The sequence below is a fragment of the Ictidomys tridecemlineatus genome, chromosome 11 (genome assembly GCF_052094955.1).
Source record: "Ictidomys tridecemlineatus isolate mIctTri1 chromosome 11, mIctTri1.hap1, whole genome shotgun sequence".
Lineage (NCBI taxonomy): Eukaryota > Metazoa > Chordata > Mammalia > Rodentia > Sciuridae > Ictidomys > Ictidomys tridecemlineatus.
In genome coordinates this window covers 79,945,076-79,971,784 of record NC_135487.1, presented here as the reverse complement: position 1 = coordinate 79,971,784, position 26,709 = coordinate 79,945,076, and the positions used below count along the sequence as shown (strand labels likewise).

General features: G+C 35.1%; 1 protein-coding gene across 1 annotated transcript in view; it reads left to right on the top strand.

Moving 5' to 3' along the window:
• The window catches only part of Dpyd (dihydropyrimidine dehydrogenase), a 778,600-nt gene that overhangs the window by 657,519 nt on the left and 94,372 nt on the right, over window positions 1-26,709 (top strand). The window contains exon 20 of the mRNA XM_078026796.1: window positions 14,270-14,449. Within this exon, the coding sequence (XP_077882922.1) occupies window positions 14,270-14,449 (180 nt within the window). The remainder of the gene's footprint in view (window positions 1-14,269; window positions 14,450-26,709) is intronic.

Here is a 26,709-nt window from a genome sequence, read left to right as displayed (position 1 = left end):
TCATGTGGAAAATGATAGGATTTCAGTTGTTATGCTTTAAGGGCATGAGCCATAATCTCATTTCCATCTCCCTAAATTAATCACTACATCACAGATATTAACTCTATCCAGATGACACCAGATGTGGTAACATAGTACATAAGGTGAGAGAAAAGTTCTATGACTCATCACTGGCCTGAAAACAATGATTCAAGAAAAAGTGTCAATTTAGTCACTGGTGAATTCAGTCTGACCAAGTGCAACATACATTTCGTATGCCTGGTTTTACACAGGCTAAATAAAGAATAATGCTGCATGTTCATAGAGCATGAACTCACTGAGTTCATGTGAGTAATGTAGAAGGAGTTAAAAAGAAACAGTTCTATTGCAGGTTAGAGAATTACACAATTTGGTGATGTTCATTATAGTAGATTTCAAATATAAGCAATGGTTTAAAACATGATATTTTATGGACAAGATTAAATATAAAAAAATAAAATCCAGCTTACCTTCATTTACTTAATCTTTTGTTAACCTAATTTATGTTCAATTATTGATTTAAAACTCTATTTTTATATTTATTTTTTTTAGTTTTAGGTGGACCCAATATCTTTATTTTATTTTTATGTGGTGTTGAGGATCCAACCCAGTGCCTCGAACATGCCAGGCGAGTGCGCTACCACCTGAGCCACATCCCCAGCCCAAAACTCTTATATACTGATTTTGGGAAGGCAATAGTAATGAGATTTTAGTTTAGACTTTCAAAGCATGACAGTTTAAGCAGTCATTTTCTAATCTCAAAAAAATTGTATGTTCATCTTTGTGTGATTAAACTGTTTACAGCATAGATGTGATCATTTTATTCTTAGGCTCAGTGGAGTAACTTATCTTTGAAAGTAGTCAATATGAAGGAAAAAAAGACACCTTGCTTCAAAAGACACTAGTGGCACATTAAGATAGAAGATTCAGAAGTTGAATATTAATTTTTGCTCTGCAGATATGCTGTGTCACACATATACCAAGGTTGCTTTCCTAGTAAATAATACTTGATAACTTTTCTCCCATTTGGGCTTCACAGCAGCTCACAATGGATGCATTCTGACAGATATAAAACAAGTAGCATAAACACAGGCTGCTAAAGTTGCAAATTTTGTTGGATAATAGAATGCGAAAAGAAACCAGAGGATTGGTTTCTATATTAGTATTTGTTGAATAAAAGAATAATGAATGAGTGGGTAATTTTTGAGTAATAGAGAAAGAATTTTTTTAAAGAAATTATGAGACCAACAATTTCTCTTGAGATCAAAATCCAGAATACTGTATTAAACATTCCTGGAAGTATCCTCATCAAACATAGAAAGAAGACCTTTACTGCTCAGATGCAGCAGTTTTGCAGGACATATTTTAAAGGAGGGCAAATAATTCTGAATGTCAATAGTTGCACAAATTTGCCCAATAGTAAATTTGATCATTTACCTTGAACTACTTAGAGTAAGTTGATGAAATGTTGAACTTTAAATTTAAAATATGAACCTAAAAATGATTAAAGATAGAGAAAGAATTATTTTAAAATGAAGATATTGCTCTTGATCCAAAGAGAAAATTGGACTATCATGGAAGTGTGTGTATTGCAGAATCCAAAAATATCAATAAGAGAATTCAGGAACAAAACAGGACAGAATTCCTTAGCCTCTCCTGGTTCCATTTCATCTGTCCTTTATTATAGCTAGAAACTAGATTGCTTTATATGAAAAACATATATGCTTCTGTGTATGAAGATTAATAGTTTTGAACACTGCATATATTAGACTTGAAACCATGAGTCCAATCATTGTTTTAAAATATTTTTATAGAAGTCTAAGTTACATATTGTTCCAGTTATTATTAAAGGGAACAGCCAACAGAGAAAAAAAATTTAAGTTAGCAATTGCAGTCTAGATTCTGGTATCCAGATTGGGAAGGACAAATGTGCAAAAAATTCATGTACAGGCTCTGTCCAGGCTGTGGAAAATAGTACTTTGAATATCAAAGAAGAATTCCAAATGAATGGAGCTGGTTCTTTACATTTAGAAAAACATTGACATACCCAAAGAAGAATTAAGTAATAATGCAAAAAAATTAATGTTTAAAAGCAACCAATGAATGATACAGATGCTAAATGCAGTAAGTTGAGAGAAAAAAATATTCTATTGTAGGTTGTTGTGAATTATGGTATTTTTGTGTAATTAGAAGAAGAAAAAAATGCATTCTTGACAGGGAAAGAGAATTGTGCTTGACTTTGAATGATACTATTGCAGCATCTTTATTTTGCATCATTCATTAATATATTGAACAAAGCATACCCCAGGCACATATCTTTGTGTGCTAAGCACTAAATAGACATAGTCCCTTTCTACTGTGCCTATAACACTTGGTGAATGAAATCCAACCAATAACCTACATGCGAACAGTATTTTAAACAGTGAACTAGATACTTATGTACGATTTTATTAGATATAATTGTAACAAGAACTCTGTAAGCCACAGCTCCCAGTCAGAGTCATCATCATGAGGAAAAACAATGAGTTGTTTCTAAGTGTGCTTAAGCTATGATGTTCAGCCAGGCATATTAAATTAAATGTATTTTCATTTTCGAGTTATGATATTTTCAACTTAAGATGGGTTTGTGGAAACATAACCCCAGTGAAGTCAGAAGACAGAAGATTGGTATATATCTATCTATCTATCTATCTATCTATCTATCTATCTATGCACACATGTGTGTGTGTATATATACACACATATACACAGGTATTTATGTATAAGTATTTGTGTGTGTATACATAAATAAATAGATACTGCATCTCTCTATATAAGTATATATACATATATATGCAAACTTTTATATATTACAAAAACATCTGTCTCTCATTTGAAAACAATAATAGATAATAGAGATCTATATGTATGTATCTATCTCTATATCCCTGTTAAGATATATATCTGCATATCTCTCTGTTTTCATGTGAGAAACAGAGGTATTTGTATTAGTAGTCAAAACAGAAAGCAGGATTGCACTATGGCTACAAGAAAAATGTCATGGGAAAAGACTGATCCAGGATTTTAATCTGTGTTCTGTTATTTATTAGCTGTATGATCTTAGTCAAATGCTTTAATTTCTGACCCTGGTTTATCCATCTGCTAACTGAAGAAAATGATACTCACCAAGATGCTCTCATCATGTTAAAATGTGATCAGTTTGTAAACACATTTATCTGTGTTTGGAACACAATAACCACTAACTAAATATCAGTTCAAATACAATAGGCATAAAAGCATTTGAGTAAAGCATTAAGAAATGACAGTTACAAAAGAACTGAGTTAATTATGTAAAGTACATAAAACTTTCTCACCTTAGGAGTTGTTTCACTTAGCTTACAGGATTTGGATTATTGGCAGCCCTTGTCCTTACCTCTGTTTTTCATAGGCCAAAAGACCTTTGGAGTTCCTGGAGAGGACATGAGACTTCACATCCCCTCTTCCTTACTTCCTCCTGTGCCTATTTTCTCTTTGTTTCTTCCTGAGTTGCATCCTTTATAATAAACTGATTAACTGAAGTTCAGTGGGACAAGGGAGAATGCACATCAGCAGAGGAGATAAAGGCCATGCATGTGCCCACCATCACTCCCTGATGCCAAAGTCTCAGAAAGTATTTGAGATGTTCCATGTGTATAGAATTCTGGTGGACTCACATTATGTCAGAGTGCAGTGAGATTCAAAGTGAGTACAAGTTCAGAGGAGATTCAAGGAGCAGAATTAAAATGATAAAGGATATTGTGACAAAGCAACCAAACCCCAGAAGTAGAATTTTTACAAGAGACTCAAGCAGTGGGGAAGTGCTGAGCTGCCACATGCAGTCCTGGATTGGATCAAATAAATTTAAAAAATATTTGGAGGCAATTAGGAAAATTGTAATATGGATATAGGTGACTTTAAATAATTATCTATTATTTTAACTGAGAAAATATTATTTGGGCTGTGTAGTAAAATGATTTTATTATTTTGAAGACGTATATGAAAAGTGAATAAAGCTATGATAATTATTCAGTAGATGAATAGATAAGTGAATGTATCCATATAATGGAATTTTATTCATTTGATAAATAAACTACCAAGTTACAGAAAGATGTGGAGGAAGCTTAAATATATCTTGCTAAGTGAAAAAAGTCAGTCTGAAGATTACATATGTATGATTCCAATTATGTGATATTCTGGAAAAGGTAAAACTATGAGAAAGAAAAAAAGATCAGTGAGGATAGGGGAGGGATGGAAAAGAGGTATGGATAGATGGAGCATAAGAGTTTTAGGGCAGTAAAACTACTCTGTGTGAAAATGTAATGATGGATATATGTCATTAGGCATGTGTCAAAAACCATGGAAAGGTACAACACAAAGAATGAACCTTGATGAAATCTATGAACTTTAATTCCAAAGTAACAATGTTGGTTCATTAACTATAACAGATGTGCCATATTGATGCAAGATTTTAATAATGAGGAAACTGCCAAGATTGTGGGTGGTATGGTTGGAGGGAATTTGGTGTACTGTCTGTACAATTCCTTTGTGAATTTAAAACTGTACCACAGAACAATGTCTACTTTTTATGTTTTAAAAAGTGGAGACCAAGAGGGACCCTTTAAATCTAGGATTATCTGGATAAAGTCAGTTCTCAAAGATTCCAAATCCTTACTTAAGTAATAACATCCCTATGAATTCAGTTCAGTGTTCGTGTTCAGAGATCTGCATAGAAACCTAAAAGACCATAATGTTCTGCTATTGTTCTTTATATTCGCTGTATGATCTTAGTCAAATGCTTTACTTTCTTACCCTGGGTTACGCTTCTGCTAATGAAAGACAATGATACTTACTCAGGGTGTTCTTGTGATGTTTAAATGTGGTCAGTTCGTAAACATATTTATCTGTGTTTGGAACACAGTAATCACACAATAAACCAAACCACAACTGGCAGAGCATTATAGAATGCATTTCATGAGGATAAGTGAAAATCTTTCTTCAATTCAAAAATGGAAAAAAGCAAACCTTCAAATTAGATAATCATGTATCTTAATTTTGTTCAGGACAATCCAGTTTATGCCAGTTGTCCTAGGATTTGCATGAATAGTTTCCTTGTTTACTCTCAAGTGTCATCTTTTGGATGAAAAATCATACAGTTGCTCGAGTTTCCTCCTAAAACCCTCCATCTAGAACTTTTACTAGTGGCTTTTTTTATTCAGGCTAATTCTTATGTTCACAAATCAAAAAATATGGACCCTTTTACTATAATAAAATGCACAAACAAAATTTCATCTTTGGACATTCTATTTGTTTATTTGTCACCATATTCCAACACACAAATGGATGTTTGGATGCTGAAGGCATTTTATTTTTATGTTTTAAAACTAACAAACATCTGGGTGCAGCGGCACACACCTCTAATCCGAGCAGCTCTTGAGACTGAGGCAGGAGGATTGCGAGTTCAAAACCAGCCTTGGAAAATTAACGAGGCCCAAATAAATTTATCAAGATAAAAAAAAACTAAAAAAATTAAATGGGCTGGGGATGACTTAATGTATTAGCACCCCTGGCTTCAATCCTAGTTCCAAAAAACAAACCTACTAACAAACAAAAGCACTAGCATACAGTTATTTCCCTGCCTTTTTTTCCCCCACAATATGGCACACTATGTGAGCTTTATTATTTCATCCAAATAGAATGGAAGAACAGAGTCAAGAATAAGTCTTTTATATAGTTTTAAAGTCTTTTTTTAAAAAATATGACCATATTGCTTTGCTTCTCCACTATTTTTCTGCTTTTGACTGGGGGTGTACCAGGGTTTGAACTCAGGGGCACTCAATCACTAAGCCACATCCTCAGCCCTATTTTGTATTGTATTTAGAGGCAGGGTTTCACTGATTGCTTAGCACCTCACAATCAATGAGGCTGGCTTTGAACTTGTGATACCTCTGCCTCATCCTCCAGAGCTGCTGGGATTACAGGTGTGCACCACAATGCTTGGCTCTTTCAAGAAAAATATGCCATAAGTAAGTAGATAGCTTTTTTTTTCTTTTTGAATTGGGGATTGAACCCAGGGGTGTTTAACCAGGACGTTTTATTTTTTGAGACAGGGTCTCACTAAGTTGCTAAGACTGGCTTTGAACTCCTGGTCCTCCTGCCTCAGCTTCCCAGCAGAAGATTGCCTATTCTTAAATTTGCTGAACTTTATAATTTTTGTGTCCCAAAATACATTCGAAACTCAGTCAAGAGCTTGACTCTAATAATATGCCCTTGTCTCATAAGTTTTTTTTATTCAATAACAGGTTAATCATCAAATGAACTACTGAATTGTAGGTAGGCACTTTGAGACAAAAGATGGATAGTGTTATTTGAGATACTATTTTCAGATAACTAAGTTTTCTCATTGTAGGCAAATTGTCTTCTTGGAATATTGTGTGTCTGCTTGTGTTGTTGAGTGAGTACATACCTTTTTCCATCTTCACAGTCCAGGAAAAAAAAAAATCCATGTTAATTTCCCCCATAGACTTTTCCTCTCCAGGCATTATGACTTATTCTCCTTCTGTGATCTAAACTTGGTGTGGCATCTTAGTAAATGATATGATAAATTGAGTTTTCCCAGCTGTGTTGACTCTGTTGAAAAAGAAAGATTGCCTAAAATTATGGATTTGAGTCATCTGACAGCTATTGTTTGCATGTTTAGTTTCCCTTTCTTGCCCCATTTTTTATTGTGAGCAATGCTGAGCATGCATGATGCGCCATGGAAACCCTTGCCCCACCACCTGTGTTACTGCAGAGTAATTGAAAATTGTTACTGACGCTACACCAAAGCACTAGTCCAGGAAGATGAGAGACTGTTTTAGTATAAAAACCCCACTGCCTCTGAAGCAAAGTAGCCAAGCTGCCTCTAACTGCAGCCACAGCCCCTAAACCAAAGGATGGTCCACATAGGAACCTGGTGTGTAGAGGACTCCAGTGTTGCCGTAGTCTTTTTAGTTTTGTATTTGTGTCCACAGGGAAGCAGGGCCATCCACAGTCATATCTTTGAAGAGGCAAGACAGCACTCGCCATTTTTGGCCCTACATGTTGTTCCCAGCTCACCCATTTTATCTCAAGCCTTGCATAAAAGGCAGACAGAGGTGCTGTGTCTCTATATGGTTCTTTTTTATTATTATTTCTTCATTCGGGTCATTATTGAGATCTAAATCCAGTTGGAGCTCACTTTGTAAAGGACAGATACAAGGAAAGGGGTGGGGCAGTCTGGCCCGCAGGGCAGTGCCCTTTGACTAATCAGCCCAGGCCATCGCCATCTTCAGTCAGCCCTGTCATCAACAAAGTACATCAGAGATCAGTCCTGCAGATGCTCTTCTGAGAACTAGTTGAGTGGGTGGCCATCACCTGTGCTGCTTTTGAGAAAATAGTTGGAGAAGTGATAATAATATTCTGGTTGGCAAAATGTGGTTTGGATCATAGGACAAAATACCTTGAAAACAGTTTATTCTCTTCTGTCTGTCTTTAGTGGAACTTGAGTTAAGAAATTAATTAGATAAAGAGTAACCACAGATTGACATTGAAAAATAGGCTTTCAACCTCCATAAAAATCCCTTCTCAATTGGAGAGGGGGACAGGAAAATTCATGAACTTAGAATTTGTCAGAGAATCTGTAATTTAAAAGATTAGATAAGAGGATATGTAATGTGATTGACAATGATATATGTGATATACAAAATAAAACAAGATAAGTCACTCCTGTACCATTAGGATTTATCAGTGAGTAGCAATTAAAAGACAACTTTGAAAATATTTAATAAGCAGAAGTGCTTATCCATTGGGATTTTTTTCTAAACTGAACCTTTGAAAAACAGCATCTGTGGGGCTATTTGTTTGTTGTTCCTTTTTCCTCAATCCAATTTGCTATGGTCAGAATATAGAAAACTGAACTCAAAGCCAGATTTCTTAATAGGATGACATTTGGACAGCTATTTTACTTAGTGATCCTGCGCAGTTTAGTAGCAAAGCTGAAATAAGTCCTCTCCTTTTGGGGGAAACAAGACGATATTCTGCTGAATGCTAGAATTTTATCACTTTAAAAAAAAAAAAAAAGCTGCTTGAGAGACCTAAGAATATAAAAGCATTTGAGATCTCAGAAGGAGTTTAAATCAATGCACTGCCACAGTTACAGAGCAGATGAAAGAGCCTGCTGTCAGAATTGCCAGGAAACTACTTAGAAACTCTCACTTTGATTTCTTCACGTAGTCCGTTACATTACTGCTAAATGCAATATATAGGGACATCATGACTTTGATGTTGTACGGCTCCAACAAATGGAAACTAATATGATAGAACAACTAAGATTTGTGGTTTTATGTGAATATACAAATATATCCCTATCTAGCTCCTTATGTACTATGTATCTCCAGGGGCTGTCTTTTCACCTATATTTTTATAAAATTATAATTTTGGTGTTTTATTCATGAATTCCAGTAAGCAATGCCATGTTTATGTAGTACCAAAAGCTCATGGGGGGATATTGTTATTCTGAATTATTACTTTAGCAATATGTATTATTCACCAATTTAAAAAGAACAGTGTAGTTTTATACATCTGTTTGTCAGTACTGGTCAGACCTCAATTCAGTAAGGAATTACTGATTTCATAACTTTGGAAAACTTGATAGTTTTTAATCAGTAGGTATGGACAGATAGAATTGCAAATCCTGTTTCCATCCAAAGACAGAGGAGGTCTAATTTCCACTTTTAGTAGAAAACCTTCGAACAGGTCATACAAATATTAAGATTTTAAATTTTAAAAATCTGTGCTTGTCTGCCATTGTTAATTAATAAACTTAAAACCATTATGCAATAAGATGTTTTTTATAAAATTATAACCAAGTAACTATTTACTATGTAAAACTTACATCACATTTATAACTGAAACTTATGGAAATAAGAATAGGGAAGAAGCTCTGCAGAGTTCATAAGTTCTGGGTCTTACTGGGGACCCTAACACTACTATCTCATGAGTTTGGGCAATGTGCTCAATATTTTAGTTTCCTCGCTTATTTAAGAATTCGATATCACCTCCTCTGTTTTTCTGTCAGAAGTGATGTATGGAGTAAGTCAGATGATGCTCCAGAGGCAGTTTCTGTAGCAGAAGTCACTTTGGAGTAGGTAAGGAGGCAACTCTGCCTTCAACCAGCTTTGCATCATGGGAAGATCATTTAACCTTTCTGGATGTTTAGTTTGTGAAATAAGGAGGCTGGTGTGCAAACATCTAATAAATACCCTTTAATCTTATTTGTGAGTGTATTTTCAAACTGTAAATCACTATATAAATATATTTTAACACCATTTAAAAACTATAAAGCAATATATGAAATATTGCAAATGTTTTGTAAATATAAATATTTTTAAGTAGGCTAACTTTAATTAAAACATATTAATAGAGACATCATAGAATCTCTTCTTTCTTGGAAATCTTTTAAGAATCAGATGGAAGATCCTCTTTAATAGTGTTTCAGTTCATGGGTAGATGTTTCAACCTTTTCCCAGTACATAAGACTCTTATTAGTGTAATTTGGAATGAAAGGACCATTGCAGAGAATTTTCCAATTTGGGCTTTAATGTAATTACTCTCCAGTATTTCTTTTAATAATGACTCTACTGGAGCTTTGAGATTACTTTGTATGTAAAATATATATCTTACTTGCATATGTCCTGGACACATATATTTCTAAGATCTAGATTGTTAGTTTGTACACCTATTTTATAAGAAATGCAAGTGGTAATTATGGTCTTGGGTTTGTCTGAATTGCATCTAATAGATCAAGTTCCTCATTTAAAAAAAACTTCACATTTTAAATATATGAAAAAATGTGCTGCTCTATAACACAAAAACATGTGCCAATGTCAGGGTGTTCTGCTTTTGCAGAGCTTTTATTTACCAGATTATTTACCAGGGATCACTCTTTTTAATCTCATTTTGATAGCTTCCTAATAAATTGCCTTTGACATTTCAGAAGAAGTTGGCTTTAAAAAAAAAAACAGGAAAACTTTCCATTTTACTTTCGCTAGGCACTTTAAATTCTAGATTACTTGATAATATTGATGAGGTTTAGTACCATTTCAACTGAGCTTTATAATTTCCACAACACTTCCACCTTCATGATGTAATTTAGTCTTTACAACAATCTGATGTTATCATCTACCTATTTTAGATTGGGAAGAGGGGGAAGGGATGCAGAGGCTAAAAGAATAGCCCTATTCACACAGTTACTCAATGACTGAGGATCTCAAATATTTATATTCCAACAAGGCCAAAGTCATATATATATAAACATGCACACACACACACATACACACACATACACACACATTGTATATACTATATATACATATATATATATGAAATTATTTAATGCAAATAAAAATAAGGTCTATGCCATTTATCATCATTAGAATAAAAAAGCACTAGATTTAAAACATTATATCATATCTAATTTATGCTCTAATGATTTATTCATATTATGAAATTTATTTCTGGTGCCAATCTAGCTTACAGAGTACCAGCTACTATTTGAAGAACTGGAGTATATTACCTTAGCTTTCTATGTGCTAAGTATTTAATCTCATTTTTAGGTGAAGGAAGCTGCTCACAGATAAAAAGCTACAGTGTGGTTTGAACCCAATCCTTCCCTACCTATGTGTGTGCTCTTAACTTCTTAACTTGATATGGCATTAAACCCAGTAGATTTGGCCTTAAGAAACAGTACTTCAAGTTCAAGCTCTTTCATTTTTAAAGTAAGAATATTACCCTGTATCCTGCCTAAATCAGGCTTATTCTGAGTACTGAAAGAAATAAGCCATGTGAAGGAGATTTTAAGATGTAAATCTCCACAAATAGCTAATTTACTATTCATCTGGGCAATCTAATGAGAAAGAAACAGAACCCTTCCTGGCCCTCTGGTTACCTCACAGGTATTATTTGTACAGTCACTTTGCAGAGACAGACCTCTGTTATGAGTGCCTGTATCCAAAAGGAAACTTGAAGGCACTGTGTCACCCTTGATGCAGAGGGAACTTTATGACACATCTCAAGCTCCACAGCAGAGGTGGCCATCACCTATCTACATGCAGCTGGTCCTGCTGAGATTCTAGAGGCCCCGATTTAAGACAGCTTAGCTGTAGGGATACTTACACTTATACAAATAATTAATGGTGGCAACAATCCTTACAGTGGCACCTGGTGCCCTGCTGTGAAGAAAGATAAACCAGCCTTCACCACAAAGAACTTACAAATTATACTAAGCAAACATGTTAACAGCTATTAAGAGTCCTAATCAGAGCTGTTAAACAAACAATTAAGAGATGTCATATAAAATACACCCATTTAGGCATAGCAGCTACATGTTTGGAGTTTTAAAAGGAACCGTTTATCTTTGAGATAGAGATGTAGCCCTCAATGAGATATAAGGGTCATCCAATAAAAAGGCACCTTTCTGAGCAATCCCAGTTGCTGAGATCAAATCCCATGGACAACGCTCTGTTCAGAATGGTCTGCTTGCATCTGAAGATTTATTTTTAGTCATATTACTAATCCAAAAATGACTTGTTTTTTCAAGCATAATTTCTTATTATAAGTAGCATTTTTTAAAAGAACTATGAAAATATTGATACAATCGAATAGTAAAAATTTAGAAGAAACTTGCATCACAGATAGCATTTCATCCTACCAATGCTTAACACTGCTATTCCAGGTATGAGCCAAAGCATCACCATGAAATGGAAACTCATCATTAAATGCAGGATCCCATTCCAGGGTCCAGTCCAGACCAGATTATGCATTTTAATAAAATCTCCTGAAGATTGTGTGTGTTTTAGAAATTTTAAAGAAAATATCAATGTGTCATTTTCCTACTATCAACCATAGTTTCTCCTCCATCAAGGTCTGTATCAGGAAAATTAATAGGTTTATTCTTTGTAGAGAATAGAAATTAAATTACTCACTTTAGGAAGGTACATAAATAATATGACATTTGCCATTTGATTAAATATGTCTGAAGTAGTCCCTCCAGTATCCATGTTTTTTAACAGACTCAAGCATTTCCCCCCATCCCAGCCATGCTCAGTTTTTGATTTCTTTTGGTACTATGGATTGAACCCAGCAGTGCTTTACCACTGAGCCACATCCCCAGCCCCCTTTTTAATGTTTTATTTTAAGAGAGGGTCTCTCCAAGTCCTGAGGGGCCTCGCTAAGTTAATGAGGTTGGCCTCCAACTTGCCATCCTCCTGCCTCAGCATCCAAGCCACTGGGGTTACAGGTATACACCAGACCTCCCCACTCAAGGTGCTATCTTATAGTCTCTACTCCCTCTTCAGGTTTTGCAACCTCTTCACATACTCAGTCTCGATTCCAGTTATGCATAGCATTTACACTGTAGGCCAAAGAAATAAGGGATGGGAAAGAGGAAGTCTAGCCTTAGGCACCACTGTGTTCTCCCATGGTTTAGATGCCAACTCTGCATTTTGATCACTTCACCCCTTGACCAAGTCCACCATATACAAAGTGTGCCATGTCTATGATCTAAGAAAATTAATAGGATTGATTTCTTCTCATTGGAAAAAATTATAATGACTCAGATAAAATTTACTATTCTTTCCTTGCAAAGTATTTCTAGATTTCTTTTAGCAGCAGGTTTTCACAGTAGTCATGAGCATCTCATAAAATATGTGACATGATGTGATTTTCAAAATCTGATTTTTTATGTTCATATGGTGAACTATTTTAAGACTTTAGTAAAAGCACACTCATAAGAATATACTATAAAAAATAGGATCTGAGAGTGAACAAAGAGGATTAACTAAAACATTAGTTGAAAATACCTGAATACCTGTGGAGGAAAGTATAATGATGTTCTCTATAATTGTTCTAGGGGAAAAAAATCAACTCTAAGAAAGCTATAACACATTTAATGAATGCTCAAATTGTTCCTCCTGAGGAATAGATTCTTTGGTCACATTGGCAATTGTAAATGTGTCTGTAGAGTATACATGTGGTGTCCAACTGGATGGAATAATCACCTTAGAAGCCCTTCTCTATTTTTTTGGTACCAGGAATTAAGCCCAATGGTACTTAATCACTAAGCCACATCTCCAGCCCTTCTTATTTTTTGTTTTGTGACAGGGCCATGATAAGTTGCTTAGAGCCTCTCTAAACTGCTGAAGCTGGCTTTGAACTTGAAATTCTCTGGCCTCAGTCTCCCAAGCTGATGGGATTACAGGCATGTGCCACCAAGCCTGGCTAAAAGTCCTTCTCTAAATACACATTCCTCATTTCTAACTCATATCCCAACCACAGTCACAAAATTCCAAGTATAGTTTTAATGAGAGACCCCCAATTTCTCTGATTCCTTCTTAACTCCAGATTTCTGTTTTATGACTTATTATCACTCAAGAAATAAGGGGTGGGAAATAGGTTTGTGTTTCTAGCTCATCCAGTAGTTTAACATGATTAAAACAATATCCCTTCATAATCATCATTCACAGAACATACCTTTGTTGAGAGTAGAATATGTGACAAGCCCTGTGCTGTGGGATGATATAATGACCAGCATAAATATGGTTCCCCCTTCCTTAAGCTTCAGTCTAACTGGGGATCCAGTTGTCAACTATATATCATTCAATAATTATAAATCAAAGATGTCTGAATGAATGGATAACTAACCTGTTTTGGGTTCTTGGAGGCTTTCCTGAAGAAGTGAAGGAGATTGAGGAATGGTTGGTGGATAGCCATGCACAGGAGGGGTGGCCTTCTAGGAAAGGCACAAAATGCAAAGAAAGAACATGGAAAATGTGAGGGAAAATGAAAATGGCAGCTAAAATGTCTTGTGCCAAATTTGACTCCTTGAATGCTCACTTTCTTGACCTAATTTTTGACATCTGTACTTAAGTATATCTGACATAAAATAAGCTGTACATATAATACGTTTTGAAATGTGTGAGTAACTGTGAGACCATCACCACAGCAAGTTAATGAGAACATTCATCATCTCTGGAAGTTTCCCTGTGCCCCTTTGCAGTACCTCTCTCCCTACCACCGCCAAAACCAGGCAGCCATTGATCCACCACGCCTAGATCAGCATCTGGTATATAACATAAATACTTGTTGAAATATGAAAAGTGGATCTGTTTGGAGAATGAGCTCTTGGTTTGATGTTGGGTTTTTGTTCCATCTTTTCCAGGTGTGCAGTGCTATTCAGAATCAGGATTTTACTGTGATTGAAGACTATTGCACTGGCCTCAAAGCCCTGCTCTATCTGAGCAGCATTGAAGAGCTTCAAGACTGGGACGGGCAGAGTCCAGCCACTGTGAGGCACCAGAAAGGGAAACCAGTTCCACGAATTGCTGAGCTCGTGGGAAAGGTATGTGCTCACCTCTCCAGTGTTATCCTTGAGAATTCTGCTTCAGCGTGTTGCTATTTCAGACCTTGTTTGCCTTCCCACATTCTCAGTAACAGAGGAAATACAGTACCTGCAGAAGTGATTTGTGCAGTAGAATCATTCTAGAGCAGGCTTGATTACAGCTATATGATGGGTCTGTGAGTTACCTTTTTATAAAACCAAGATAACACAAGGTCATATAAAAGGAAAAGATTGAAGTTTGTAGTGTAAAGTGCCTCCAAATTCATGCTTACTGTGGTGATGACTGGCATTCTTTCTTGTGGGAGACTAGAGATTTCTTTATTTTTTTAACAAGCTCTGGAAATTATAGCATTATCTTTCTATTTGCAAGACAATCAAATCACTGAAGTCCTGAATAATATGATGAAGTTTTTAAAATTAAAATCTAATCAGTATCTTTTGTAACTGCTTCTGCTGTGTGGCTAAACCTGGGCTCAAAAGGTTAGATCCTAACTTTCTCACTAACAGTTATTTTCTGAGAAATATACACTACATTTACATTTTGTATAATACAGTGATTTTAGCAACTCTTTTCTAAAACAACATTCAGCATTTCGCCTTTTTGTTTCCTTTGTGTTATTCTAAATAGGCAACCATTGTCAGAAGACATTTCTTGATTCCTGAAAGAGAGGAGGAAAAAAAATTATCATTCTTAGTCTTTTCAGCTTGTCACTACATCAATAATTAACTTTTAAAAAAAGAGAGGCAGTATAAAAAGATTCTTTAAGGAAGCATTTAATAATTCAAATGAATCTTAACTTGAAACAGGTCACATGAAAAAGAATGGAAAACAAAAACCCTGGGTACTGTGCCTTGGATAACTGGGGGAGGGACTCAGCAAGAATAAGAGAAACATCTTAAAACTGGATGGTGAAAAATGGGAAATATCACTGTCCCTCTCCTAGCAGACAGCCAAAAATAAAGCCTTCTTGAAAAATAATGTGTATGATTGCAGGTCCGATGATGAAAAAGAAGAGAGGGAAAGAAATAAAATCTTACAATGTGGGTTCCAGGAAAATATCATGATGAATGACTCCATGAGTGGCAATCAAACAGAAAGGCTGTGACATTAATATTTATAATATTATAATTAGCAAGACAGTGCCTAAGCAGCATTGTTAGTATAACTAATCATATTATCATACACTGAGTCTGCAGTATGTAGACGGTGAGTGTTCTTGCCTTTATCAATGACTATCAATATCCTCAGGTTGTTTATAACTTAAAAATTTTTTTTCACAAATGACATTATACTCATTCAATGTAAATATCTCAAGGAAATTGTTTCTGACATTGTAGATTATAACCATGTATAAAAGCATTGTCTCAAATTTGGGAGGTTGCCATGTGAGCCAAAATGAAAGTAGCAGCATTATACTGTAACATTTTGTCTTTAAAGCACTTTCACACTCATTTCAAAACTTAACGTATTCAAAAAAGGATGGATAATGATAGGGACATGTGTGTCAATGACATAAATGGAAATTGATTTTCTTTGAATCTAGATTCAGAATTAATTTTGGTAAGTCCAGCCTTCATCAGCATAAGTGTAATTTCCAGCATTATCAATTGTTAAAAAAATTTGCCTATGTGATTATAATAATGATTCATTTCTCAACGCTGAGCTGAGGAGCAAGCAGATGGTCTAGTAATAGGTTTATGTTCCTAGATTGTCCAATGTGGGCTGACGTGACTAAAACAATAGGTGAATATCCCCTTTAGGTTAATTTCCCCAATAGTGAATCAAAATGCTCTGATCCGGAATACAGGTGACTTCCTATTTGTTCATTCTTATTGTTTCTGGTGTGTGGTGTGTGTGTACACATGTGCACGCATGTGCGTGACTTCCAAAGCAACTCATATATTCATTTGTTAGCTAAAGAGTGGCTTGATTCTCTTATACTTTATAGCATGAAGATGAGAGAAGGGGCACCTCACTAGATATAGCTGACTTCTTTAGACAGGAAAATTTGTTTGGGAAGTACATTTTTTACTCTACTTCATCTTTCACAAATAGCTGATCTTTGTATTTTTGTGCTTACAAATCTATGAGTTATGCATGTGAGAAATGTAGATTCCTGAGCACACTCATGCATCCTGATATGGTGGATAGAGGTTCATCCAGGAATCTGCATTGTCACACATCAGTGCAATAAAGGGCTGCAAGGATCTGCATTGCCAAAAAGGAAAAAAGGAATGGAAAAAAAAAAAAGAATAGCAGTACAAAAGTCAGAAATGAGAAGTTAGCTAGGAGCAGGCACAAACATCTCTTGATAGAGAAAGCTGGGAGTGAATAATTTTGAGCTAGAAGAGAAATAAAATAGAAGGGGCAAGAGCAGAAATCTAATACTTGATTCTGAATGGCCAAAGAAGCAAGACATCTAGTCAGTAACCTGCATACAGGACAAGAGTCGAAAGTTACAGATAAGACTGCTGGGTTAATGTGCAGCTCCATTACTTACTAGCTAGGCAATTTGTGTAGGTTACTTAACCTCTCTAAATCTGTTTCCAAAGCTTCAAAATGAAGATAACCACAATACAGGGCCACAATCCTTAAAAATTTAAGTTCTGAAATTAAATATTTTTACATTACTTATTTGGCAGAAAACCTAACCTGAACTGATGTAAAGGCAATTTATAATCTGTGTTTATTCTTCTTAGAGAACATTTAAATCTTTATTGCAGAGAGACGAATATGTTTGGTTCCAGGTTGCTGGCCAATACTCTGTTGGGAGGAGAGGTGGGAGTATTTGATAAACTGGAAAATACAGACCATTTTACTTTTTTAATATCCAAAATACAACATGTGGCTCCAGGAGTTTTAAATAAGTGCTTATAAAAGTACTTAGATGATAATATAACTGCAAATACACATTAATCCAGAAATTCTTCTTTAGAGTTGGAGGTAAAATATATATTTTAGTGAAGGAAAAGAAAATATTACTGTTGGGCATCTTTAAGTATTGGAAAGAATAATCATGTCAAGATTGTTTGCTGTGGAAGACATGAAATAAATTGAATGTTTTAATAGCAAATTTTGCAATAAGGAAAGAATGGAAAGAAATCTCTCATGGTTGTGTGCTGGGGAATAGTGTAGGACCCCTAACAAGAATGCTGAGAGCCTTGGAATGGAAACAGCAGAATCCAAACTTGCTGATGATGGCTGGGCATCTGTACACATTTTCACATGCTGTTTCTGGCATCTGGAGCAGCTGTCCAATTCACCGAGGAGAAATTCTTCTCTTCAAGTTATTCCCTGCCCTCTACACCAAAATTGATTTTCTCCTACTTTGCCTGAACCTCCGTTGCAACAGGTATCACACAGCAATTAAATTTTTACTTGGCTGTTTATGTTGTTGCTGAGTGTCACTTGTCTTAACCCATCTTTCTATCCCAGTCAGGGCTTAATAAATATTGGTCAAATAGGTGAGTAAATGAATCAATTAATGTTATAAGAAAATAGCATGGTAGTAGCGTTTAGAGTTAATAGTCCCTTCACTATTAGCCATTAGTTCTTTCACTGGACCTGAAATGAAAAGAATGTAAAAAGAAAGAACATTTGAACTTGAAGTTCCATTTTGTGTATGAATCTAGTTTAGTAAAATCAGAGGGTAAGAAACCTGAATAGAAAGGGGGAGGTAGGCAGGTGAATAATGTTTATGCTTTCTTGATATAGCAAAGTGTGCCTAGACTATGAGCCTCTTGAGAGCCCAGAACACATTTTTAGTCCCAGAGCATGGCACAGTGTAGGCAGGATCAATAGCATGGTAGCTGAATTGCTGTGTGAATATGATGCTCAATCTCTAATTTATCTTAATATTTGCCTTCAATTGCACTTCCTTTGTGAAGCAATCTATGATTGTCTTCCTTTCTCTCTAGAAAAGTTACATCACTTCTTTCTCTGTCCTTATTCATATAACTTGTACTGCTGGTATTAGTCTTTAAGTTGTCTACCTGTCCAGTGCTGCAGCTCATTATGAGCATTTTAAGACCAGAGATCATGTCTTATTTATACTTGAGCTTCAAGCACATAGAACAATGCTACATGTTTATAGAAGTAAATTGCACAAAGTGTCTGTGGTGTTCTTATTTAGGTGGAAAAAAAAAAAAGAAAGCCAATTTATAATTAAAATTCCAGCCAGGCACTTTCAGGAATAGCAGTCATTTTAGAAGAAAACAGTAAGTATGCCAAATTACTTTCAATGGGTACTAAAACATGATGAAATACACATCAGTGATATTAATAAGTCAACATAATCTCTGCTCATTAAAAGGCCTTTCTTAGGTTAAAACAAGAAATGTTTTTATGGAACTTATATAGTAACTCTGAAAATAAGGCTTTGTTTTGATGGTAGAAACTAAAATTATATCCATAAGACCAGATGCATCATTCTTATTTATTTTAAAATGAAAAAGGACACAGTGTCATAAAACTACTTTATATGGTTGTGGTGACTTTAATTTCTTTTTTTTTTTTTAGTTGTAGATAGACATGATAACATTTTACTTATTTTCATGTGGTGCTGAGGATCGAATCCAGTGCCTCACATCTGCTAGGCAAATGCTCTACCACTGAGCTACAACCCGAGCCCCATGGTTGTGGTAATTTTATATATTTATGTATAACTATCAAGCAAGTTTGCCAGTGTAGAGAACAAAGTATTCAAAAGGAATATTCAAAGTCAACAGTATGACCATTGTAAAAGGCCTAATAGCAACCTCATTAGAAGAACAGAGTATTTCCTATTTACAGCCTGAATGTTTCTAAATACTGGGAGAGTGTTTCTGTGGTAGAGTGCCTTTCTAGCCTGTGCAAGCCCTGGGTACCATCCTCTATTAGTCAGGGTTCTCTAGAGGAATAGAATCAATAGGAAACATAATTATAAAAAGGGGATCTTTCAGGTTGGCTTACGTGACCAGAAGCTGGATAGTCCACAATGGCCTTCTGCAAGCTGGAGAGCTGGAAGAACCAGTAATGGCACAGTCCAAGAGACTGAAGTCCCAGAATAAGGGGGATCAATGGTGCTACCCTAGTCTGAGACACACAGCTTCTGGAAATCACTGACAGGGTCCACTTTGGAAAAGTTAAGTTGCAAGAGTCCAGTCCAGTATCCTCAGAGGATCACAGCAGCAATCTAGAACCCAGTCAAGGAGAATCGAGCTTGCAGGTGCTGCTGCTTCCTTATTCTTCAAATTTTTATTCCATCCAAGCTATCATCCTATTAGACGGTGCTGCTGACACTTAGGGAGCGTCTCCGTTTAGTTGGCTACCCCACTTGCCAATCCTTCCTAGATACACCCTCACTGACACACCCATAAACCTCTTAATCCTTGGCATCTTTCTTATTCCAATCAAGTTAACAATTAAAATTAACCATACACATCCCCAGAGCTGCAAAAGAGAAAAGGAAAAAAAGAAGAAAGGAAAATTTAGTGCTATCTGCATTATTTACTTTACAAATTGAGGCAAAACTTACATAAAAAAATATTCAGATCTTAAATGAACCATTTAATGAGTTTTGATAAATGTTCATGCCATGAAACCCTGTCAAGGTGTAGAAGATTGCACCTCAGGAGATACCCCAACTGTCATCTGTCCCCTACTACCACCAGCAGTAAGCAGCATCTAGTTTCTATCAACATAGATTAATTTCTTCATGTTTTTTAATGTTATTCAAATAGAGTATGTCTTTTGTGACATCTTGCACTCAACACAATGTTTCAGAAATTTCTCATATTGTTATTCATCTTATTAGTTCATTTCTTTGTATTTATAAATGTACTATGATATGTTTACTCAATCAAAATGGCATTTGATCTGTTTCTACTATTTTGTTAGTGAAAATATATTTTATATGCATTCTTACATAATTCTTTTTGTGGCTGCATATTTCTATTTATCTTGGATAACACCTAGGAATATAATTTCTTGGATGTAAAATAGATAGAAAAATTTTACAAAAAAATTCCAAACTGATTTCCAAAATGATTGTACCATTTTTATATTCTTATCAGATGTGGGTGTGTGTTTAGTCCTTCCACATTCCAACCAACATTTGATATTCTCAGTCTTTTAAATTTTAGCCATTCTAGTACATGTATATGGATAGCTCATTAAGATTTTAATTTTCACCTCATTGATAATGAGATTTAATACTTTACATCTGTATTGACTTTTCATATATCTTCCTCTTTCAGTAAAGTATCTGTTCAGACCTTTTTCTGCTTTTTAATTGTTCTTATTTGAAATTTAGGGCTTCTTAATGTGTTTGGATATAAGTCCATACATCAGAAAAAGCACTTGATAAAATCTAACATCCATTCATAATAACCCTAAGTGGTCCATTAATAGAAGGGAACTTCCTCAATCTGTAAAAATGCTGTAGTTGGTATCATCCTTAAAGTTAAAACAATAAATTATTTTCTCTTAAGATCAAGAATTGATCAAGAATTTCCACTCTAATCACTTCTATTTATTTTAGCAGAGGTCCTAACCAAATGCAACAACATAAAGAGTAATAAATGAAATCTACGTTTGAATGGAAGGATTTAAACTCTCTTCATTTGCAGATGGTAAGACTGTGTACATACAAAATCCTAAAGAACTGTGAAAACACAATCAAGATTATAAGTAAAGCTGGCAAAATTTCATGATACAAAACATATACAAAATCAAGTACATGTCTATGGAGTAATTGAAACAATAGACAGTGGAAATTAAATTTTAAAATGCCATTTACTACAGCAGCTAAAAACCCCAAAATACTTTGGAACAAATTAAAATATATGCAATATCTGTATACTGAAAACTACAAAGGATTGATGAGTAAAAATTAAAGAACACTTAAATCATTGGTGAGCTGTGTGAAGATGTCAGTTCTTTCCAAACTGATATATATATACATACATACATACATATATATATATATATATATATACATACGTCATGATCACAATCAAAATTTCAACATGGATTTTTATAAGAGTTGACAATCTTGATTTTAAAATTTACATTTGAACTTGAGGAGCTAGGTTTGCAAAAACAAAACAACAACAAAAAACCTTGAAATAGAAGAACAAAGAAGATTTGTCCTATATTTCTTCAAGATTTTCTATAAATCTGCAGTTATCAAGCAAGTGTGTTTTGGTGTCAAGATAGACAAATAGATCAATGGAACAGATAGAAGTACAGAAATAGACGCACACTTGTACACTCAATTGATTTTTCACAAAGGTACAAAAACAATACAATGGAGAAAGGAAAGTTCTTTCAACAAATGGTACTTGAATTAAAAGAGTCATATTTTCAAAAATGAACCTCATGCCTACCTAACATAGGACAAAAAGTAATTTTAAAGTTATACATAAAAGATAAAATAAGACTCATTTTTAGAGCAAATTTAGCTTCACAGAAAAAGTTAGCACAAGGAATATACCCCATGCCTCCACACTATAAATTTTTAAAAGAAAAACATAAGTAAATGTCTTCATGACCTCAGGGCAAGGAGAAATTTCTTGGATTGGATACAAAAAGCAATAACCAGACAAGAAAAAAAATTGATAAATTATGCTTCATCATGGTTAACTTCTGCTCATCAAAAGACAGAAAACAAAAACTCAAGTCACAGAGCAGGAGATAATATCCATAACATTTGGGTCCAAAACAAATGTATGTAATACTTCTAAAATATGTCGTGAAGTAATTTGAAATAATTTAATCTTATCAACTAGTATTGTATGTGGAATCTTAGAATGAGAAATTTATTTTGAGGTATGTATGGCTAGGCTCTTGCAATATACCCCCATGTGCAATAACTTTTCTTTCCTCTTTCTCTAATAGCTATTTTCAGAGCTAACCCATTAAAGGGAGAATAGAGGGAGGTGAAAGCTATTTTCCTTCAAGTTCACTTTATGGCTCTGTTGTCCTTATCCAGTTATCTTCTCCCATTGCATCTTTGTCCCTGCAGTTATTCTCCCCGGGACTGCCAGATGGTTACATTGTGCTTTTAGAAAAGTTCCAGATGACATTTACATTTCTCTCTGTTATTTGGGTAATGATTGAAATAGAAAACATTATTACTGACCTGACGTCACTTTCTATGACTATAGCCAGACTAAATGAGGCTAAATATTGTTAATTGCTTTAGTTTATTTTTAGGTGACATGGCAAAAAAAAAAAAAAGAAAGAAAAAAAGAAGAAGAAGAAGAAGAAGAAGAAAAGAAAAATGCACCCAGTGTCTCAAAGTCCAAATTTTCCAAAATTACTGGATCAGTGTGTACCGCAGATTTCAGAGGGACATAGTCTAGATTCCTAAATATTATCAGGTAGTTTGATTCATTTCTAAGATGCTGGATAATCAAGTGTCCTATAAGAAAATAACAAAATAACAGACACCTATTTTATAAATGTGGAATATTTCTGCTTAGAGACAAAAAATGTTGGATAGATTTAAATACCCGCTTTTGTAGCTCTGAGCTTCTGATGATCTTATCAGTTGCAGTGAACCCAGAGAGAAGTCACTGTGGTGTTGTGAAATGAGTACTACAGCAGAGAGCACAGTTCTGGGTTCAAATTTAGTCACAGTGTCTTATTATTGGATGAACTTGGGCCAGTTATATGTATCCCCGGTTTCTCCATTTCTGTAAAGGCAAATTGACAATAATATCTATTCCACAAATACTTTGTGAAGGTTGGAAATAATCTACATAAAATGTCCAGTATATAGTAGACAACCAATATATGAATTTGTGTGAACATACTTTATATACAGAGATATGAAAAACTGTGCTCTATATGTATAATAAGAATTATAATATATTCCACTGTCATGTATTTTAAAAATAAAATCAATTAAATATTTTAAAAATGTGATACACACACACACACACACATACATACACAATGGAATATTACTTAGCAATAAAAGAGAATAAAATTTTAAAAAATGAAAAGAGATAAATATATATCTGTAACTATAGGATAACACTGATAGGTGATATAGCCTTGTCCAAAATATATGGATAATATTGGGGTAAATATAAACATTTGAGCAGTACTTGAATTGATTTCTTCTACCTTTTGTGTGGAATTTCCACATAATACTTATATATCATTTTTATAAGTTCTCTTAACCTTCTATTATAACATGATTTTACTAGCATAGTTTTGTTTGAAATGGCTAAAAGCTAGCAGCTAGCATCTTTGTCCTTTGAAGCACCCTGTTCACCTAAAGTTTCTAAATAATTCAGAAGGATTCGCTTTACAAGTAAAATGGAAGAGAAAATCAGTTAATTTTAGGTTTGAGCAGTAAATTTTCATGAGTGGTCCATCATTGTTCTTAGAGTAGGCAGAAAGGAAGCACCTGCTACTATTGACAAAGTAGAAGTAATAATATCTGAATTTAACATGAACTGTTAGAAGAGGTACTGGTAGGAATCCCTCACATTATGGGAAGAGGTAGTTTTGCATTGCTTATAACCAGAATTTTTTGTAAGTCCTATAAGCCTTCCCAGTGTGGTTCCTCCCACCCCAGGGGTAGGTTGGTTCATTTCACAGGGCAACTCTAATCAGTTAGTAGTGCCTGCCAGGAACCCTGTGTCGAGGATACTTGTGATGCCAAGCCAAGCCCAGCAGAAGCGTGTGATCACTTGTCAATGCCTGCGTGGGCACGGACATAGGATGAGATGTTGCAGAACATAACTTTCCACTTCTGAGTCTGATCTGGAGCAATGACAGGTCAGCTGGTCTGGGGAATGGGGCAGCAATGTGATTTTAAATTTGCTGTCACTATCGTTGCCTTGTTGCAGTCCACCATTGCATGCCTGAAATGGGATGCAAGTCACAAGTATTTTCATTGGTTACCATTCTCCCATCCATTTCTTTCCTTAGTCCAAGATGCATACAAGGAAATATGATTCCTCATTTCTCCTTACCACGTAAAATTGATATCTAATTACCAAGCACAAATGTAATTATTTCCTTTGTCACATTCATAAAAGTAAGTGGTTAAGTGTAATTCCTCATACTTCATCAAATATAACTACTTTAATCAGAATGCACCTTATTAATATTAATTATATACTTAAAACTTGGGTAAAAGTGCTTTTCATCTTCAACACAACGTACCCACATTAATTCTGATGTTACTTTTAAACCATGAAAAAATTAGGATTTTTATCATCATAGGTGGAGATGGAGAACCTTAAAAGGTATAATTACTATAAGCATGTAAATTAAAATTGGAGTTCAAATTCTAACCTTGAACTTATCCCCTACACTCCTTTCTAAAAATGGACACAACAAAACAATTAGCATTGTTCCTAATCATGATCTTATGGAATAAAGCAAAATATTTCTGTAATTCTGAGCTACGTCCCTGAGACTCTTCCTGAGAAAAGCATGAATTTGTTATATCTCCAGTCGAGCCTATCTGCCCACTTGAATAAAGGGAATGTTAGATTAAAGATATAATTTTCTGGTGATTATAGAAGTCAAAGGAATCATTTTGATAATGTAAAGAGTCAACAGAAATTTTAATTATATTGAGCTTTATGCCAGTGTCTAAATCTAAGATTTGAGAACAAAATTAAATGTTTGCCAATTCAAATAAAAATGGGGGATTTAATTTATGGAAATTTTAAAGAGAAACAATTATTAGACTTATTTTTTAGGCTCAAAATGATATGGATCATAAATGCTGTCAAACAGCTTTACTGGAACTCCAGAATCTTTGAAAGGATATGCCAAGATACCTTCAGAGTCACTAAATGATTGTCAATCTCACACTTTAAATATTCAGATGAAATATCTATTCCTTTCTCCTTAGAAACCTGATCACTCTATTTGGTTACTCATATTGATTAGTTAAACACCTAATTCCTAAATGCCTACCCTGTTTTCTGCTGTATCATCTTGGGAATCAATCTCATTAGTACCTCGAATCCATACCCTATAACAGTTCTGGGCTTCTCAGTGACAAGTGACCCTCTAGAAATGTGTCGGAGGAGGTGTGCCTACAGCCTGCATAGGGGATGTGACTGATGCTGCACAGAGCAGCCTTTGATTTGCAGCTGCAGGCACTGTGTGTGAAGTTGCCTCCTAAACTGAAAGTGCCCTGGAGCCTTCCTGCCCAGCCCTCATGCCTCCATGGCCACTCTGCTGTGGACTCTTTTCAGCAAACAAAGACCATTCCTTTTGAAGATTTGTTGCCTTACATCTTTAAAGTGTTTCATTTGTCTTTTCTGCTTATCAGTTTTATCCCATTTTATCCAAAACAATGAAACCATTCCTAGGATCCCTAATGTTGATTATTTCCTTCATATGCCCAGTTCAAATGAGTGGTAGAATGTCACTCATCATTTCATGGTTATCAACCTGGTCATCTTTTAAGCCCTAGATGTTACTACATGTGTCTTACCATTTAATGTAGGTCCCAAATGAAAACAACTTTTATAAATGTATGGCATTTGTGATAAACTAATCATCCTACAAAGATAAAATGATTCTAGGACTACTGCATGCAATTTCCTTGGGGTGCAGGATAAACCTGCCTTGTTATACAACTCTGTTCATACCTTTCATGTTTGTGGTCCGTGTCTCTAGTGCTCACTAACATTTCCTGCTTTTCAACCCACTCCGGTTCTATAAGAGAAGTTAGCCTCTTTGCCTCTTGGATGTTCCACATGGTAAGTGACTTGTTTAATTGATGAAATGTGAGCAGCGTGGCATGAGACTCTTCAGGCAAAGTACTTAAGAGCTAGCACCCAGTTCGCCATGCTTTCTTCCTTTTTCATAGAAAACAAGTCTCACGTTGAGATGATGGCAACCTTAAATGAATGTCCTACATCACTGAGACACCATATTCTGGAGAGACATGAACTTCCTTAAGTCACTGAGATTTCAGGATTAATTATTACCACAGTGCAATGAGCTTGTGAGGGTTAGCATAGAATTCCAGGCAACTTGGAGGTGTTGCCAAAAGGCTGAATAGTTCTTTAACCCTCTGAAAAATTGTAAAATGGAAGAGCTCATCTTTAGTGTCCTTTGTTCCCTTTCTTCACTTCTTCCACCTGCTGGTAGCTAGTGCCACAATGCAGCTTCCTATTATATCATTCCACCTGTGGTCTGATTTCTTGGCAAAGTTGTCAAAGCTACCAGAGAACCTTTCTTTCAATATCATAAAGCTAAAATGTTTATTTCCCGATTGTGCCTATACTATGAT